The following is a 17,346-nucleotide window of genomic DNA, read 5'->3' on the forward strand; positions in this document are numbered from 1 at the left end:
TGAAATAATATTTCGAACATATATCTATAGGTAGTATCTAATTAAAATATTTTACATGCACAGTCTTCCATACAGTATTTATCCTGCTGTGTACCGTTGTTTGCTCTGTGTGATGTGGATAGCAGTTGTCTCTAATAGTTAGACACTATCTAGTTCGTCTAAGCAAGTGTCCAGCCGTGGTTCACAGGCTGCATGCACTATGGGATAGCTGTGAATGGAGCCCAACACAGTTACAGATGGCAGTGGCATGGACAAGGTCAAGAGTTTGGACTTCCCTAAAAGCAATACAAAGTTAATCCCAAATTAGAGAGGGAAAATCCAAAAATGTTATTTGGTGCATATGTGTGTCTGTGGTATCTATTACACAATGGACTTTTCTTGCCTACACTTGCCCAGAGGTGCTTACTGTGTGGAAGATCTTGTCAGACTGTTCCACACAGCCCATGTGTCTTCCTAAATTTGTTACTATTGTTTTGGTTTGATTTTGTTGTTGTTTTTGAGACAGGGTTTCATGGAGCCCAGACTGGTTTTAAACTCACTAGGTAGCCAAGGATGACCTTGAGCTTCTGACCCTCCAGTCTCCAGGACCTCCAGAGTGTTGGGATTAAGGATATGCCCTGTCATGCATGCTGGGCAAACACTTTACCATTACCAAGCATCATTATCAGCCCCACCCCCTTTAATACAGGATCTTGCTATATAGCACTAACTCTGGAACTGATTTTATAGACCTGCCTGGCCTCAGGTTTACTGCACTCCTGCCTCTATCTTCCCATGCTAGATTGTAGGATTATGCCATCACACATAGCTCAGTGATGATCCTCTTAATGTCTAAATGGCTTATAATTAGGTCTTTTGTGTTTATGTAGCAGAAGTCAAGAAAGAGTTCTGCTCATAAGATAGTCTATAGGAGTCTGAGAAATGATATTTATTACAAGTACAACAAAGTACATGTTATTTCTTTAAGACATTCAATTTGCAGCATGGTGGCAGGTCTGTAATCTCAGGTAGAAGCAGGTTGCAAATGCAAGACCAGCCTTTGATATATACAGGAAGGCCTTATATTAATAATAACATCATAATGATCATGATAATTTTTTTAAGACTGAATTTTATCTTAAGAATTTTTTAAATGAATTTAATTATTATGGATAAACATGTTTTTATGTTTCAAATTAAAAGACCACATACTCAAAATTTAAGTGTTTATAATAATTTTACTTTTTCAACAAATGTTGCTTTTATTGATTATTGGCCAGAAGAGGAGCCATGGTGTTTGGTTTGTTTTTTGTTTTCCTATTCTTTCTATAATTAATTAGATTTTCTGTTTAATTTGTACAAGTCTTTTTTGTTAATTTTTTTTTGGCTTAATTTCTTTTAGAAACATGTCATTCAGGTTTATCAAAAGGTAGGATTTATATATGTATATATACTTTTCAATCCTCACCCCACCCTCCCCAAATGGCTCCTGCAATTAACATCAGGTTTGGCTTTTTGGTCCTGGTTTTTTGTTGTTGTTGTTGTTTTCTTTTCTTTAAAACTAAACTTTCTGCTAAGAACTAAATTCTCATATCTTTGAAAGGAAACTGGAAAGAAATAGATTAACTCTGTTTGGCATATTAAAGGAACTATAGCACCCACTCAACATGTGCATGCCCTGTGCACTCTCTTTCTTCAGTAGAATGATTTAGCATCCAGATAATTCTGTCTTGGTACTAATAGCACTTAGCATGCTCCTGTTCAAGAATGGGATGTGCAGTAATCAAGTGTATGTACAATTAATGGTGTAGCCTGAAGCGCGTCGAAGGTAAGTGGTGGTTGTGTTAGTCATCACTTTTGCTGTGCTGAAATGGAGCTGGCAAATGACAAGGTGGCTGATGACGCTGGGGTTGGAGACAATCCAAAAAAATCCTCCTTTAGAAACTCAGATGTGAGTAGAAACTCAGATGTGAGTAGAAACTCAGATGTGAGCAACTTCACAGCAGAAATGTCTTATGTTTTTGGAGAATTGAGGAGCAAATAGTATTCTGTCTAAAAGCCACATCCCAGTGAAGAAAGCATGTGTCTTTGTTTACTAGAGCATGATGTGAAGTGGGGTCCAGTTGGGTTAATAGTTTTGGTGTTGATAAATCAAAAATATTGATGTCCTCAGGATGTGCACGTACAAGGCAGAAACACTGCTATTAAGGTTGCTGCCTAGCCAAGGTGGTGCATGCCTTAACATCACCAGGGAGGCAGAGGCAGGCAGACCTCTGAGCTCCAAGGCCAGCGTGGTCTACATACTGGATTCTGGGACAGCCAGGGCTCCATAGAGAGACCCTGTTTTTGTTGTTTTAAGTTCCTGCCTGCGCCTGCCTCCCAGGAAGGCCAGGCTGCACTTTGGTGTTTATGAAACATGATCTCTTAAAGAGTGGAGAAGTAGGCTTCCTTTTTGCTGCCAGTGCCACTCCATGATGATGATGGTGATCTTCCAAAATAGCAAATTTTCAGGACAGATTTGTTATATTTGAGTATAGAGGTCCACTGATAACCGCATTTCTTTTAAATGGAAACTATACTGTGTGGCGTGGTGATAGAACACAGAACAGAACAGCGCTAGTCAGATCCATGATGGGCACAGCAGGAAGAGAACTGATGTGGATGCACAGCTTGCCCTTTTACAAGCTTTGTCCTCTGGAGACTACGTCATCAACGGTCAGCTGGAGGAGGAGTTTGAATTAGTTCCGTGGTAACTGCCATGCCTAGGCTTAATTCATTGTACAATGTTTGTGTTGATGAACGTGGGGCTGTGGACCAGTATGTAAGATTTCTTTTCTCTTTCCCACTTTCCTTTGCTTCTACGTTCTGTTCATTGAGACTTCCAACTGAATATGAGAGGAACGGGAGATATGAGGGCTCAAGGTGAGGGAAATGCTTTTTACTTCAAATATTTTCTAAGTACTTACCTACCTCATTGTTGTGACAGAGATGATCAATGCCGTTTTCTGGTTATTCGTTTAAGTGCAGTGGGCCTGGTTGGGGCTGTGTCAAGGTTCTGGTTCTAGAATGTTCTTGAGGCTGCTGGCTCTACTTGCTGGACCTAGGAGACTGCTTTGCATGCCAGCAGCCACAAGAGGGCACTGGTGTGCCGTGAGACCCTTCCTGAGCCTCCTCAGCCAGGCTTCACATTTGTCTCTTGATGCCTTGAATAAGGTTGGGAGGGCTGAGACGGTATTTTCTTTTAAAATGATGTAGCTCTCCTTGTGTGAAATGGAATCACAGGTAGGCTCAGGATTCCATCTCTGTAGTGGTAGGACTCCTACTGTGCTTTCCAGTGCAAGTTCTGATGATGCTACTGTTCCAAGGGGAAATCTTCATTGGCACCTGCTGCTTGACCCTCTGTCCCTGTGAGGCTCTGAGCACTGTGTAAGCTGCCCTTTCCAGGTAGACTTGGAGTGAGCTCTAGGCAGTCCCTTCCCAGGCCTGTCCCAGCTTAGAGCAGGCTCTGCCTTTCCATATGTATTGCCCCATCCACAACAGGAAGGTAATGATGGAACCTACTTCCTGGTATGGAGCAGGACAAGGTTTGCCATGCAAGCGCTCTGTAAGGGCCAGTGGTTTTTGTCTATGCCATTCTGACCTAGTGTGGTGGGTCCATGCTCTGGGGTGGGTCTTGACTGCATTCTGCACTTTCCTGCCTCTGTGCGAGCATGGTAGCACACACCTGTGGTCCTAGTACTTGGGACTTGCTCTATAGCAGGAGGACCAGGAGGTCAGGGCAGTCTGAGCCTCATGAGACCCCATCTTCACAAAAGAAGCACACCCACAAAACCTCTACTGCTGGTTCCATTGAATTAACTGGGTTGTATGTGGCCAGTCCTCCTGGTCTGCCCTGCCTCGCCCTTCCTTCCTGTGACTCTCCAACAGACTGCCCACAGTTTGTGTGCTGTCTCTGCCTCCTCACCTAAGGTTTCCTGATCCCAAAAGTGTTGCCAAGCTTGTGCTTGCCTTTGTAACCTGCAGCCTGTCTAACGTAGCTATTTAGCCTGGCTTTGAGTGCTCACCTCATACAGACCAGTCATTTCAGTTCTCCACAGACAAGTGAGCTGTAGCATTTCATTTTTCTGTCTGTTTCATTAAGATTAGATCGTCTGAGTTGTGGTATTTGTAGTGTTTGGTTTTGCCTGTTGTGAGGTGAGCCTCCCTGTTACTCAGGCTCACCTCAAGCTCCTGGGCTCCTGGGATCCACTCAGCCTCCTGAGTGGCTGGTACCACAGGAGCATGACCTGGATATTTTCAACTATGAAACTGGGATTTTAACAAAATAGAGAAACAACAAGGGAGATGCTGAGGACAGAAGGGCTGGCCTAGGTGTGCACTCAGCAGCTAGCTGAGGAACCGTGTACGAAACTGGGATACTGAGTCAGCCTTGGAGCACTGATGTTTGTGTACATGTGACAAGCATAACTGCACTAACAAGCTGTGGGTGAACAAGCAGGAGGTTGCTGTCAGCACTCACCTCTGTGCAGTAGTGGGCTCTGGCCCTGCTCTGCCTGATATTTCAAAGGATGTCCAGTGCAGGTGGCTCCTGGACAGTTTCCAGCCAGGCAGACTTTTGTGTGCAGTATTTACCTTTAGAGATTGGGGATATAAGTAATTACCTCAGTAATTGTGAGGTACTTGGGTTCAGTTTTCATATGTGCTGAAGGAGTTGATAATCAGTTAGCTAAGGTGGAAAAGAGTCTTTTTCCAGTGCAATTAAAAATCACCCTGCCCCTGTGCATTTCAGTCGCAATGTATCTTCGGAACAAAAGGATGAAAACAAAGAGGCAAAACCTCGTTCACTGCGCTTCACCTGGAGCATGAAAACCACTAGTTCCATGGACCCCAGTGATATGATGCGGGAGATCCGCAAAGTGCTGGACGCCAATAACTGCGACTATGAGCAGAGGGAGCGCTTCCTGCTCTTCTGTGTCCATGGCGACGGGCACGCGGAGAACCTGGTGCAGTGGGAAATGGAAGTCTGTAAGCTGCCAAGACTGTCTCTGAATGGGGTCCGATTTAAACGGATATCAGGGACATCCATAGCTTTCAAAAATATTGCTTCCAAAATTGCCAATGAGCTAAAGCTGTAACCCAGTAATTATGGTGTAAATTAAGTAGCAATTTAAGGTGTTTTCCAGAACACTGATGGAAATGTATAGAGTAATATTTAGGCAATAACGTCTGCATCTTCTAAATCATGACATTAAAGTCTGAGGACGAGAGCGCGCCTGGGAGCGGAGGCTGGCCTTTTCTACGAATGCACTACATTAAAGTCTGTGACCCCGTGCCTCTGTCTTGTGTCCATTGCCCTTGGAGTCAGAGTGTCGCACCATCTGCCCGTGACTCCTGTGTGTGGTGTGAGTGGACGGTGTGTGTGGGAAGCACTGCATTGGAAACATCTCCTTACACTGGCAGCCAGCATTACTAGTACCTCTGTGGGAGATCATTTGGTGCTAAAACATTACAATTGCCAAGAAGGAAAATACTGAATTACTGCTAAGAATTAACCTTAAGACTAGTTGATAATTAATACAGGTTTACAGTTCATGCCTGTGGTTTTGTGTTTGTTTGTGTTTTTTTGGGTTTTGTTTTGTTTTTTAGTGCAAAAGGTTTAAATTTATAGTTGTGAACATTGCTTGTGTGTGTTTTTCTAAGTAGATTCACAAGATAATTAAAAATTCACTTTTTCTCAGTAAACTCTTGCACTGTCTCCTAATGCTGTGTTGAAGCCTCAGTCTAAGGTAGTCCTGAGGCATGCTGCTTGCCTCCACCATCGGGTTGAATAAAGGCAGAGGACATGTGGGAAGCAGAGTGTTGAGTACTCTGCATAGACCCCAGCATTTTAGCTGAGGAGCATCCTTTCTGCCAGCCCTCCTGGTCGCTAGGAGGGGGTGGTAGCTGCTTAGTCCTTGGGGACCATGCACTCCCATAATGAAACACCAGGCCCTTGCCATCACTGAGTGGGCTTTTTCCATGCGGTACCCGATATTCCTCTCTCTCCCTGTGATTAAGGCAGATTAAGTCATGGCTGTTTCTTGTCTTGTCTGCTGTGGTCAAGGCACTCTTGTACAAGACATCATGGTTAAGCATCCCTGTCTCCTTACAACATTCCACCAGTCAGTCAACAAACACGAAGTGGGAACTTAGGAGCTGGAGCAATTGCTGAGCGGTTAGGAGCACATACTACGTTTGATGAGATCCAGGGTTTAATTTCCAGCATCCATATCTAGTAGCTGACTGATAGTGAAACTAGCACTTAGGGTCTTCTGGGGCACTTACACTCACATGCATATTACACACATACACATACACACATTTACATGTGACTATCTGTTAAAAAGAAGTGAGGACTTGGAATGGGATATGGTGAGAAATAAGGTGAAGTACATTGCAGAGCAGCTTAGGAGCTCCAGAGGACACAGGTTCCCAAGGCCTGCAAAAGAGTGGAGATGTGATGAGGACGGCCACTCGGCCTTGAGGTAGCTGCTTTCCCTGAGAGCTGCGGGTTCCCAGCCAGCCTGCTTGGGTTGTCAGCCATCTCTGAGAGCTGTTTTTGGAATCCATCGGAAGGGGAGAGAGCGGGAAGACAAGAAAGCCCAGCAGAGGCCTTCAGACAGTATGGCCAACTTGTAGGGGGGCTCTTGATGGACTCTGGGAACACTGAGTAAGGCAGCTTGATTGATCTGGGGTGAGAACGGAAAGGCAGAGATGACAGTTTCTGGTCTGTGCAGTGGAGGCCGCTGTGAACTGAAATGCAGGAAGCTCGGGGGAGGAAGAATGCCGGGGGAGCAGGTTGGAAGGAAGCAGGTGACTCAGTGAGGTTGGAGGGACCCAGGGACCTTCAGGAGGTGGACGAGGACAAAAACTGAGTAGAGCCGAAAGGCCATCCTGACGGTGTTGAGAGGTCAGGAGAAGTGGCCAGGCAGGCAGCAGTAGAGTAGGGAAGGCCCCTGGCAGCAAGTCTGCTGTGACTGCAGGGGAACCGCTCACCCTGGATTCAGGGCCTCTCGAGACTGCCAGCCTCTCGAGGTGCCGCCAGCTGTGTTCATGTCCCTTTAAAACGTAAAGGATCCCAGGGCCCACCAAGACAGAATGGCTGCCGTCCAGGTACACGGGAGGGGGGGGTTCTTGAGCTACATGTGCAGACTGTGCACACTGGTGCTCTTGGCCACTGTATCTTTATAAACCGCACTTCCCTCCTCCAGGCAGAGCTTCTGAGTTGTTCTTTAAGGGTCTTGACCAGCTGTTACTCCATGAATCTTCCCTAAACTGGGTATGATGACATGCCTTCCATCAAAGCACTTGGGACCAAAATAGGCTGGTCTCTGATAGCAAAGTCCTTGACAGCCAGGACTACCTAGGGAGACCCTATCTCGAAGAACCCTGCCCTAGAAACCCAATCAGGGCATGGCCCCCACACAGTACCTGCCCTGTCAAATAGGGCTCATGCTTGTGTGGTGGCACACAACTTTCATCTCGGCACTCAGGAGGCAGAGGCGGGTAGATCTCTGCAAACTGAGGCCAGCCTGCTCTACCTAGAAGCCAGCCAGAACTGAAGCAACGGAAAAGGAGATGGCTCGTGTGAACTGCTTTTCCATGGCTGTATTCTCAACGCCTGTGGAGTGCTAGAGGTCTGCCATGTGCCCTGAGGAGAACAGCACCTTCTGTGTGAATGCAGGCACTCTGCTGGGCTGTGTTCTGTTGCTGTTTGGCTGCATTTTAATGTTATGGATCAAATGAATAACTGTCTCTAAAGGACCAACAGTCACTGTATTCCTGAACTGGTTGTATTTTGAAGGCTTACTAATCTGTTTCTTTATTTTTTTGTTTTTTTAAATAGGTTTTCTCTGTGTAGCCCTGCCTGTCCTGGAATTCACTCCGTAGACCAGGCTGGCCTTGTTTAGATCCTCCTGCCTCTGCCTCTCGTGAAGGAATCAAAGGTGCAGTACCACTGCCCAACAAGAAGCCTTACTAAAATTGATGTTGATTTTAGTGGCAACATTTTAGGTCAAAACACAGAAACTCTAACATCACAAATGGAGACTGTATCCTTTCTTCAAAGTCCAAAATAAAGCACTAATATTAAAAGTTGTTTCACAGACCTAGACAGTGCCACATACTTTTTTTTTCTTGTCTATTTCCTGGGAGTATCTCAAGTTAGTTAGGGAGCCTGGGAGGCGGTGTAGTCCTGAGAACAGGGTTAATAAGCTAACTTTCCTACCATAGGAACATGTGCCAGGCTCCTAGGACCTCTTTCGTCTCTGGAAATGCTGGCCCACTGCAGAAGTCTGAGGCCAGCATGTAGGGCACCACTCGGATCATTAGCTCACTGTGGTGGAACACACATGTAATCCCAGCACTTGGAGTTGGAGGCAAGTGTCAGGAATTCAAGGGCAGCTTAAGCTACATGAGATTCTGTTTTAGTTTAACATGGTGCGGGGGGGGGGGGGGGGGGGGGGGGGGGGGTATGAATTTAAAAAGTACTTTGCAGGGAAGCACACAACCAGTTCATGCGAAGGTGCCAAGTTTCTCCCCTCTGGTTGATGTAGGAGAGGAGCTCAGGTGTGAGAAGGCCCAGGGAGAGCGAGTACCATTCTGAAGCAGGACCGTTTCAAAATGCATTTTACCGGGAGGTCAGCACTTTTGCGGAAAATGAGTTAGAGCCAGGTGGGGTGGTGCATGTTTGTACTCTCAGTCCTCCGATGGTCAGTGCCTTAGTAAGTCGTCTAAGTACACCAGTTCAGGAATCCTACTGCTGACAGTACTGCTCTTCAAGTCAGCTGTTGAGAATAGGACCTTGTCCAGGCCACAAAGAGGGTGGCTGGCTGGCTGGGTAATAGTGACTAGACAGAGTGGCCTAGATTGGTGTTTGCGCCTTGGTAGATCTGACAGTCTGGTGTGTAAACTCCTTTGATTTTTTTTCCTTTCAGAGAGTGTCTCATGTAACCTGGGCTGATCTTGAGCTCTTGTTAGAGAGTGTACCACCATGTCTGGAAAAACACTGTATTCTTTAGCATCCCCCACCCCAAACTCTCTCTTTATAGCCTTGGCTGTCCTGGAACTCACTCTGTAGACCAGGCTGACCTCTCACTCAGACCCACCTGCCTCTGCCTCTCCAGTGCTGGGATTAAAGGTGTGCGCCACCACTGCCTGGCAAACATTGTATTTTGTGTGTGTGTGTGTGTGTGTGTGTGTGTGTGTGTGTGTGTGTGTGTGTGTGAGAGAGAGAGAGAGAGAGAGAGAGAGAGAGAGAGAGAGAGAGAGAGAGAGAGTGAGTGTAGTGTGTGTGTGTTGGGTTGGGTTGGGGGAGATGATGCAGGAAAATCTCTGATCTTCAAAGCAACTTTCAGGACAGTGGGACTTCATAGTGAGATCCTTCAGAGGGGTCAGGGGAGAGGTAGTGAGCCTAGCACATGAGTGCAGGCAAGTGGGAGGGAGGCTGTTGGTGCTCCTCAGAGTGCTCCTCCCAGGATTGTTCCCTCACACTGTGGACTTTAATCTACCAAGTCTGGGCCATCTGCACCACCACCCCACCTCCACAATTTCAGGCTTGTATAGGGTAGAGAAACTTCCATCTCCTGCATCCCAAGTACCTAGAATAGTGCCAGCCGGAAGTGCAGAATGGGAGTGTGCAGACGTGGTAAAGACATTTTAGATGTCTCAAAAGGGCAGGAGAGTCTTAGTGGCTCAGTGCTCCACCCCCATGGCTGCTCCTCTCGACAAGCAGCAGCTGTGGGGTCAGTTAACTCATCTGATCTATTGACGTGCAGCCATTGGAGCCCTTCCTGGGGGACAGAATAGGTGGAGACTCAGAGCTGGGGCTGGGAGTACAGCCAGGGTACTGGATGGCATTGTCTCTTTGACCTCCACCAAGGTCATTTGGTGATTTTGCTGTTACCATTTCCTTTTTATTGTGAGACAGTTTTGCTATGTTGAACAGGCCTGCTTCACACTTGAAAGAGATCTTCCTGCCTCTGCCTCCTGTAGGATTGAAGGTGTACACCACAATACCCAGCTTATGTTTAAAATATTTTAATGTGTCACCCCCATAACATGGGCCACTGGTGCACACGTGGGCATACCTTGCCACGCGGGTCATTATTGTAGCTCATGGTTCAGAGCTAGGTAAGAATGTTACTTAGTTTTCTACCTCATTTGACATTCTGGGTTTTTGTTGTTATTGTTGTTTTATTCTTTGAGATAGGGTTTCTCTATGTAGCCTTGGGTGGCTGACTGGCCTGAAACTCAGAGATCTCCTGCCTCTGCTTCCCAAGTACTGGGATAAAGGTGCACCACCATGCCCAACCCTGGGGGTTGTATACTTTTGTTTGTATTTTGAGACAGATTTGTAGCCAGTGCTGTGCTGGAACTCACCATGTAGCATTGTCTAGTCCCAAACTTAATTCAGTCTTCCTAAATACTGGAATTAAGGTGTGAGCAACCACATCTAGGCCACCTACTTTTTATCATCCATCTCAGGTGTCTTGTACCATTTGGATTTCTTTCTTTAGGTGAGGAAGTGGTGTTTGGGACAGAGTTTCTCTGTGTAGCTCTGGCTGTCCTGGATCCCACACTGTAGACCAACCAGGCTGGCCTGGAACTCAGAAATTCGCCTGCCTCTGCCTCCTAAGTACTGAGATTAAAGGCGTGCACCACCACCTCCCAGCTACCATTTGGATCTTAATCTTTAAAAAGTGGTAAGCCTGGACCTTGGGCAGCATGAAGGAGCCAGTACTTCTTCACATCCCAGGCTATGATCCTCTTCCATGGGAAAGCCTGATCTGTCCCAAGGGCTAAACTTGAGCTGTGGACTAGACCCCAACAATCTATGGCCAAGGAAACATGCCACACTGGGGTGTTGTTTTCCCCCGGGCACTGACTGTGGTTGGCTGTGGGCCGTCTTAATGTCAGCTGTGGTTAAGCTGACATTGCAAACCCAGAGCTCCTTACTTATTTTCCTAGAACCCTGGGTACTCATTTTGTGACTCCTGGTTGTTGATAAGTTGGGGGCTTTGGGGGGGGGTCTCAATGAGGAACAAATAATGCTGGAAAGATTGCTCAGCTGTTAAGAGCATTTGCTGCTGCTTCAGGGGACCCGAGTTCCTAGCACTCACATCAGGCAGCCTCAACTATATCTCCATCCAAGCAGTCCAGGGCCGCCTTCTGGCCTCTGCGAGCACTTGCACAGATGGTACACAGACACACATAAAATATATTTTAAAAAGAAACAAGGGGGCTGGAGAGATGGCTCAGTAGTTAAGCACACTGACTGCTCTTCCAGAGTACCCAGGTTCAATTCCCAGCACCCACATGGCAGCTCATGACTGTCTGTGACTCCAGTTCCAGGGACCCAACACCCATGACAAAACAACAGTGCACATATATACATACATACAAACATACATACATACATGATAGATGTAAGTAAATGAGAAGCAAGTACTACTGTGGCTCTTGCCCTGACTGGCCTTGTACATAATCCTGCTCTAGCCACATCTGGCTGTCTGAGGGATGAGCCATCAACCCATCCTGAGATCTTCTCCAGCTCCTGTCACCTTTAGCGCCAGACCCTCAGCATTGTCCAGGGACTCAGGAAGCCGGACAGCTCCTGCTCTTCCCAGTAGACATCTACTTCCTGAACTACCTGAGACTCTTCTGTCTCAAGAGCTTTAAGTAAACAAGACTCAAGTAGTGAAGGGTAAGTTAAAATCAGAAGTGAAAACAATGGAGATTTTGCTTCTGTTGGTTAACTTCTCTGGGCCCTTTGCCAGTCACATACATAGTATATCTCTTTGTTGATTTTGGGGGGTGGCTAAGAGAGGGGGCTACTCTGGAGGACCTGTGTTGATCCTCGAGGGACAAGATACAGACTCCCATATTGTTGAGACGCTCAGTGTCCAGGCAGAGAGGGACAGACTGGCTCATGTAGGAGGCCAAGGGATAGCACCAGTGGGACAAAGGCAGGGAAGGTGACAGGCACAGGGAGTCTGCAGTGGAGGAGGGAGGGGCAGTAGGTGGGAAGGAAGGGGACACAGAGCCCAGCTCACCCCCTACTCCTGCTGTGTGGGGCCATGACACCAGCAAGTCCCCAGTAAGGTACGTCTGAGAGTGCACTTTTCTTAGGGTACCCTGTCCTTAGTACTTGACCAGGGAGTGACCTAGCTCCTTGGGGAATATGTGTGCCGCTCCCAGACCAAGACAGACCCCACTGTAGGGATGACAGGCCCCGGGGATCCAGAAGAAAGGCCTGACTCTGCCATGCCTTCTGGAGCAAGATCTGCACTGGCTTGCCTCCTCAAGGGAGCTGCCAGCAGGCGTGGGCCGTGCAGACACATTCTCAAAGCAGTCATGGAAGTAGCAGATAGTCATTTTCATTGGCACAGTACCAGAAGTCCTGGGTAGAGGAGCCCCAGAGCGGCCTTTCCAACCTCAGGAGGCCCCATTGCAGACCACCCTGGGCATTCTGGGTCTGGGCCTGCCACTCCCCCGTCCTGTGAGTCCTAGGGAATCTACCCTATCACCCCGAGCAGCCGTACCACACATCCTTTTGTCCTGGTGGCAGTAAGTGCACCACACATTTTGCAGGGTTGCATTACAAATGGAATGTCGCTAATGAACTGAAGCACGGGGACTCTGCTGAAGAAGCGAAGTCATGTCATCCTTGACTAGAGGCCAGAGAAAGGCAGCGCCTGGTCCCTCCTTTCTGCGTCCAGGACAAAGGAAGAGGTGAGGCCTCTGGCTCAGGCAGGTGGGCCCTGTCAGGCCAGACTTCACAACTCCAGGTCTGGATGGGATGAACAGCTATTATGTCTGAACATCTGGTCCATCCGAGGCCCCTCCGTATGCACAGGGCTGGTGACTGGTCAGAGGCGTTTTTGAGAACTAGACTTTGCATTCAATGGAATGGACTTTGTTTTGGAAGAACCTTGGCATGGTGAACACACTGCTTGTCAGCACCAGCATGAAGAAGTGACCAAGGACACAGGCTAAAGAGAACAGTGAGCCAGGACCAGAGTTCACGGGAGCTGGTCCACGTTTGCTGGTATAGGCATGGTAGAATATGCAAAATGGAGCCCAGCGTGAATTAGACACAAAGCCACCAAACAGCCTGACACCGTCAGACCAACCTGGTGAGTCATCTAAGTGTGGCTAGGCCTCGGGGCCACCCAGAGCCAGGTTGGCCTTCATTCCACCCGCATTCCAACCCCAATGACCCACAGGCTGGCCTGCTCTGCAGTGGAGCTGCTGTAGGAGCGTTGGACCACAGTCCCAGGTGATCTCTTTCCTAGGAGTGATTTAGGCACCACACAAATTTCCAAAAGGACCTAGTGACTAGGTGGTACTAACCCAGCAGCCCTGCCTGCCATGTTCAGGGTGGCCTTGTACTCACATCCCAAGGTGGCTGCTTAAATGTCAATCTTACCACCTAGCCAAGCTAAGAACCAAAGCTTTGTGGCTATCAGGGAACTGACCATAAGCCATCAGCACTTAGAGCCCTGGCTGGCCTGGAACTGGCTCTATAGACCAGGCTGGCCTCAAACTCAGATCCACCTGCCACCTCTGCCTCCCTAGTGCTGTGGCTAAGCGTGTGTACCACCACACCCAGCTACTGTTGAGCTTTTAAGAGGGGACAGTATCTGACAAGGTGTGGAAGTCATGACATCTGAACCCCAGCCAAAGCCCTTGCTCTGTGTCCTCAGCAAAGCAGAGGACGGTGGGAAAGTGAGGCTAGAAGTTGCCTGACTCAGACGTGGGTCCCAGCCTACTGGTAAAAAGCCTTGCTTCTTAGGCTGTCACCCACTCATAGGGTGGGCTTCCCTTTTTGCTAGTGGAAGAAAGATTTAACCTGAACCCTTATGAGTACTGTGTGTAGCTGCCTCAGGCAGCTGAGAGGCTTGTTAAGTAGCAGGCTGGGTCAGAATAAGTGCAGTGTAAGGAGTCCTGCGGGCAATTGCAGCCTTCTAAGTTACTATTGGGAGTAGCAGGACCCACCCCTGAGCAGTCCTGAAAGCCCTAAAAGTTGAGAAGCAGGGGAAGTAAGCCCATGACTAGACTTCACTGAGCCCCACTTGACCTAGAGCCTCAGTTTCCCCATCAGGGGAGGATGGCAGTGGATTCCTTCCTGCCGCTGTTTTAAAGCACTCCCACCAACTGTGACACATTAAATTCTTAAAAATAGGAGAAGTAAAAAAGAAATATTCCCAATTAACTGGGGCAGGGCTGGGGCTGTAGTTCAGTCAGCAGAGCACGAACTAGTCCAAAGCCCTTTGTTGACTCCTAAACACTGCACTTCAAAAGCAGGGTGTGCTTGCCCACATCCATAATCCCAGCCACTGGTCAGTGGAGGCAGGAGGATCAAAAGTTCACTTGTCCTCAGCCACATAGAGAGGGCTGGGGATGTAGCCCAGTGGTAGAGCACTTATCTAGCATGTGCAAAGCCCTGAGTTTGACCCTCAGCAGGGCAAAAATATTGCCTTATATAAGCAATACATGTTCACTGGAGGAAATTTGGAAAAGAAGTATAAAGAAGGAAGTCACCTGTTACCCCACCACCCACAGCCGACGACTGTTCTGGGGGTTTTTCCATACATAATCTGTGTGGGATCTCAGTACGAGCTGTTTTATAACCCGTGCTTGCTTCTCTGCTTCCTCAGCCTGTCTATACAGCACTGAGGGTGAAATTTGCCTGCACAAAGTAGGAGGGGTGGGACTGGCTGAGCTTTCTAACAGGTAATCAGCCCTGACCAGTTCTTTCCTGCTCTAAGCAGTTTGTGTCTCCTGGTTATTTCTGTAGGATCATGGTCTTCCTTGGGTCAGTGTCTAGAAATTCTACCAGCACCAAGATGGAGACGGGGGTGGGGGGTGGGGGTTCTATCAGCATGGGGAGTTGGAGGTCAGGAATACTGCTTAAAGCTGTCTCTGTGGACAGAACCCTCATCCTATCAAAGGACCACCCCAAGCAGTGTTGGGGGCTCCAACTTGAAATCCTTCTCTGGCTGTTCCTGGCAAGAAATCAGGGCGTTTCCACGTGTGCAGGATGCTTAGTGGGACCAGGGTCCCCCAGGGAGCTGTGCCTCCACCCCTGCTGCCTAGGAGCACAGCATCTTTCTCCCTGTGTCCACCCCCAGGTTCTGTCCCAGCAGGGCAAAGCCAAGCTCAGTGATTCATTTGAATCTCTGATCCAGAGGAAGGCTATCTGGACTGGGCAAGGAGTCGTGTAAATTGGCGAGCGCAGGCGTCTGCAGCCGTCAGAGCGCATGTGTACAAGCCCTGTTTCAGTCCCAGCTCCAGTGCAGCTTACAGTGGGACATACATGCAACACAGCACAGGGAACACACGCACCCCAATTTTCCTGCCGGCTGGGAGAGTCGGGGGTGGGGAACCCCGGAGCCCAGGAGAATCCTGAGGTTCTGAGCCTACACAGAGGCCAGGATACAGCTCAGCCCTGGAAGTAGAAGCCCCAAAGGGACTTGGGGCAAGGTATCCAGGTTACCTTCTCCAGTCCCTCACAGGCTTTGCCCAGTTGGTGAGATAGAGAAAGCCAGCCAGTGCTGGTGCCTTAGTGGCTGGTCCAAGATGCTCATGAGAGTCGCTGCCTGGAAAAAAAGATCTTTCCAGGCTGAGCTCTGCCCACTGGGGCCTTCAGGAATGTGTGGTGAGGCTTGCATGGAGAGCGGGGGTTTCCGGCTGCAGCTCTCGGGATCCTTAGGGTTTGGGTGGGGAGAGGGATGCTCAGTGGGACAGGGTTTGTCTCATCCCAGCCAGTCAGGTTAACCGGCCCTGCCCCTGCTGGTGGTAAGGGACCTGAACCAGGAGAACCTTCTGGGTTCAAGGGGCAGTGTTCTACATGGGAACTTGATAGGCCTGAGGTAGTTATAAGAAGATAGACTTCATTACAAGGGTACTGAGTTCATGCCTCCTGTTTTTTGAGGTATAACAGCAGACTTGGAGAGTTGTGGCCATACATGCCCCCCTGTGCCTACTGTCCCTGTCTCACTGCCTGTCAGAGGGACTCACTTCCTTTGTTCATTGAGATGGTCGAAGGATTGCTGTTTGTCACCAGACTGAAGTCTACAGTGTAGCTGGTGCCAGCTCCCATCCCTTCCTGACAAAAGTGCCAGCTAGGAACTAATTAGGACATCCAAGGAGAGGAGTGCCGCCATCCCTGGACATCAAGGAGGCATGCACAGATCCTGGACCCTCTGCACTCTCAGGGGACCTGCCCTATCCTGCGCCCAGCCTACCCAACGAGGTAGATGCCCTTCTAATTCTGACACTTAAGTCTTCCACAGAGGTCAAGCCCTGCACTAGGGTCCTCCCCAGTCTACACACCACCGCCTAGATGAGATCATAGCTGGAGGCCGGCCACAGACGCAGCCAGGACACTCCTCTACAGCTCACAGCTCAAGGCTGCCCCCAAACCTACTGGTGCTTGGCCCAGAGTCTTAGTGGACCATGTTCCAATGCCCACGATCTTTAGTGGGCAAGTATGTGGTGACTGTGACCAGCAGGTGGCAGCGCAAGACTGTTATCTTGAAAAAGGCTCTGTGGGGTGGGGAACTATAGTTCCAGCCCCTGGGTTGATGTTCTCAGCTTTCAAATGTGGGCCAGATCCTTTCACGAGGCCCAACCAGGATAAGCCACCAGGAAGATGGCTCTTTAGACAGCTCAGTCTTTTGCCCAGGGTCCCTGATGTGAGCCTTGGAATTCCTTCCCCAGGTCACACTTATTCAGGTCACAGCAGAGTCACACTACCGTCTATCTCCTAGATGATGTGGCACAAAAGCTAGTGTGAGCAGAGGATTGTCTCCTCCCAACCACCAGGGCCCTGGAGAGCAGGCTGCAGATGAAGACTGGACTGGAAGGACCCTGCTGCAGTCTGGATGGGGCTAGAGGGCTGGGCCCAGGGACCAAGGAGGCAGCTCGGCCCAAGAGGATGGAAGCTGGAGGAGGTAGGGCAAGAAAGGACTATTTAGGAGCTGGAGGAGGTGTTGGAGAGGGGTGGGCCTGGGAGGGGAGAGGAAGCAAGGGGTGGAACTCTGGATCTTCAGGCTGACAGGAAGACAGCAGAAAGGAACTGGGAGAGTGTCAAGTTTCTGACTTGCTCCTCTGGCTGGAGCTGAGGAAATACTAGGCTCCACCCTGCAAGCGGAGTGTCCTTAGATGCTCAGGCTGGAACTGAGAGCCTTAAGAGCACCTCCCTCCCTCCCTCTCCACCCTGTATCTTCTGTGGCCAATATGCCATCTTCTAGTTGACAGAAATGGCCAGCCACAGACCCATGTCACTGTCCCCAGGAAAGGAGAGGCACAACTCATGAGACA

General features: G+C 48.9%; 1 protein-coding gene and 1 long non-coding RNA gene across 7 annotated transcripts in view; both read left to right on the top strand.

The window, feature by feature from the left end:
* Mark3 (microtubule affinity regulating kinase 3) overlaps positions 1-5,721 on the top strand; it is a 96,611-nt gene extending 90,890 nt beyond the window's left edge. For 4 of the 6 annotated variants that reach the window (XM_052739069.1, XM_052739067.1, XM_052739072.1 and 1 more), the window contains 3 exons: positions 1,382-1,408; positions 2,857-2,901; positions 4,769-5,721. In XM_052739069.1, the coding sequence (XP_052595029.1) occupies positions 1,382-1,408; positions 2,857-2,901; positions 4,769-5,114 (418 nt within the window). In that variant the 3' untranslated portion in view covers positions 5,115-5,721. The remainder of the gene's footprint in view (positions 1-1,381; positions 1,409-2,856; positions 2,902-4,768) is intronic. The other 2 variants (XM_052739068.1, XM_052739071.1) reach the window with 1 other exon arrangement.
* A 3,599-nt stretch (positions 5,722-9,320) lies between these two features.
* LOC128110540 (uncharacterized) lies at positions 9,321-14,633 on the top strand. Its single transcript, XR_008218243.1, has 2 exons — positions 9,321-11,722; positions 12,610-14,633. It is a non-coding gene; the product is annotated as an uncharacterized LOC128110540 (long non-coding RNA).
* Positions 14,634-17,346: the final 2,713 nt, after the last annotated feature.

Source organism: Peromyscus californicus, unplaced genomic scaffold (assembly GCF_007827085.1).
Source record: "Peromyscus californicus insignis strain IS unplaced genomic scaffold, ASM782708v3 Scaffold_15__1_contigs__length_86483966, whole genome shotgun sequence".
In the NCBI taxonomy this organism is placed as follows: domain Eukaryota; kingdom Metazoa; phylum Chordata; class Mammalia; order Rodentia; family Cricetidae; genus Peromyscus; species Peromyscus californicus.